The sequence below is a fragment of the Myotis brandtii genome, unplaced genomic scaffold, assembly GCF_000412655.1.
Source record: "Myotis brandtii unplaced genomic scaffold, ASM41265v1 scaffold29, whole genome shotgun sequence".
NCBI classification, from domain to species: domain Eukaryota; kingdom Metazoa; phylum Chordata; class Mammalia; order Chiroptera; family Vespertilionidae; genus Myotis; species Myotis brandtii.
In genome coordinates this window covers 594,636-596,393 of record NW_005361075.1, presented here as the reverse complement: position 1 = coordinate 596,393, position 1,758 = coordinate 594,636, and the positions used below count along the sequence as shown (strand labels likewise).

Here is a 1,758-nt window from a genome sequence, read left to right as displayed (position 1 = left end):
AACCCCCCCACCATCCCTTCCTTCTCTCTCTCTCTCTCTCTCTCTCTCTCTCTCTCTCTCTCTCTCTCCTCTCTCGCCTGTCTTCATGTCGTGGATTGATGAACGCGAATCGCGTGTAAGCGCCGCCACCGCCGGGAGTCTGAGGAATTCGCCTGGGCTGTTAAAGGACGCTCCCGGGGGGAGGGGAGTTTCGGGGGTACCGGGCGGGGGAGTCTCGAGCCAGAGGGGAGGGGGCGGCGGGTTTTCATGTGCCCAGCATGAGCTCCTACTTCGTCAACCCCCTGTTCTCCAAATACAAAGGCGGCGAGTCCCTGGAACCGGCCTATTACGACTGCCGGTTCCCCCAGAGCGTGGGCAGGAGCCATGCGCTGGTGTACGGGCCCGGCGGCTCGGCGCCCGGCTTCCAGCACGCCTCGCACCACGTCCAAGACTTCTTCCACCACGGCACCTCGGGCATCTCCAACTCGGGCTACCAGCAGAACCCGTGCTCGCTGAGCTGCCACGGAGACGCCTCCAAATTCTATGGCTACGAGGCGCTCCCCAGACAGTCCCTTTATGGGGCTCAGCAAGAGGCGAGCGTGGTGCAATATCCCGACTGTAAATCCTCCGCCAACACTAACAGTAGCGAAGGACAAGGCCACTTAAATCAAAACTCGTCTCCCAGCCTCATGTTTCCATGGATGAGACCCCACGGTGAGAAGCCTTTTCTCTTTCCCCCTCGGTCTCCCGCGCTCCGGGGTCTCCCCCTCCCTTGCCTCCTTTTTGTCTGTCCTGGCTTTCCCTCCTGGCTTTGGGGTCTCCCCGGCCCCACCTAGGTGCCTGAGTGGGTTTCTGGAGGTTGGGAGGTTCAGCTGGGGGTGAGGCACGGGGTTTGCCTGGGATACTGGGGGGACTGGGGTGAAGGAGGAAAGGTGGTGTCTGGGTGCAAAGGGTTAAAAATCGTTTTCTCACCTCTGTCTGTCTGTCCGTCTCTCCCTCTGACCATCTCTAAGATCAAAGTTGGTGAGGTGGCTGGGAAGGGGCCTGAGGACCCTAGGTTATCAGCCTTTGGAGCAATCAGGGTCTCCATAAGGCACAGAGCCTCCGTCCAGGACAGTGGGCAGGCTTTCCTGGGGTGAAGGGAGACCCCTGTCTCCCTCCCCTGTCTGGGCCAGAGGGTGGTAAGACCCCAAGAACAGGTGCTCTGGCTCTCTGGGGGCACCCCCTGCCTTCTGTCAGAGAGCTGGCCTTAGGGCCACTACCCCAACTTTGCTGCACTTCCCTCCATTGCAGAGGAGAGAGGAAGCCAGAGAGGAGAGAAGAGTGCTCTCAAGGAGGGACCAGACAGATTGGAGGGCTCTGAGGTCCTGGAGAGCCTAGCCAACCTACCCCTAGTCAAAGGCTAGTTGAATCTCCTGGAGACCCTAAGAGTGACGCAGGTCATGTGCCCCTCAAAGGGTGGCCCCTCCTGGCCCAATTTCGAAGTAAAAGGGGAAGCGAGAAAGCGACAAGTTCCAGCGGGGATGGCCCGTGATTTATTTGCTGGTCTCCAGTTAGCAATCAGGCCAAGCAGTGATACATTCCAGGAGATCAATTATTTTCCTTCCTGGCAAAGCCTTAGTCAGAGAGATTTGATGAGGAGACAGTGAGCAAAGCCCCTCTTCTTTACCCCCAGACCTTTTTCCTTTTTGGGGGGAAACAGACTGTCCCCAGCCCTGCTCGCCAAATGCCACTCTGCACTTGTAAACAAAGCTGCAAGGGCCCTTTTCCTGGGACTGC

General features: G+C 58.5%; 2 protein-coding genes across 2 annotated transcripts in view; both read left to right on the top strand.

Moving 5' to 3' along the window:
• HOXC4 (homeobox C4) overlaps positions 1-1,758 on the top strand; it is a 66,105-nt gene that overhangs the window by 13,862 nt on the left and 50,485 nt on the right. The gene's annotated exons all lie outside the window — the stretch shown is intronic.
• The window catches only part of HOXC8 (homeobox C8), a 2,711-nt gene continuing 1,103 nt past the window's right edge, over positions 151-1,758 (top strand). Inside the window, exon 1 of the mRNA XM_005869138.2 lies at positions 151-693. Within this exon, the coding sequence (XP_005869200.1) occupies positions 258-693 (436 nt within the window). The 5' untranslated portion in view covers positions 151-257. The remainder of the gene's footprint in view (positions 694-1,758) is intronic.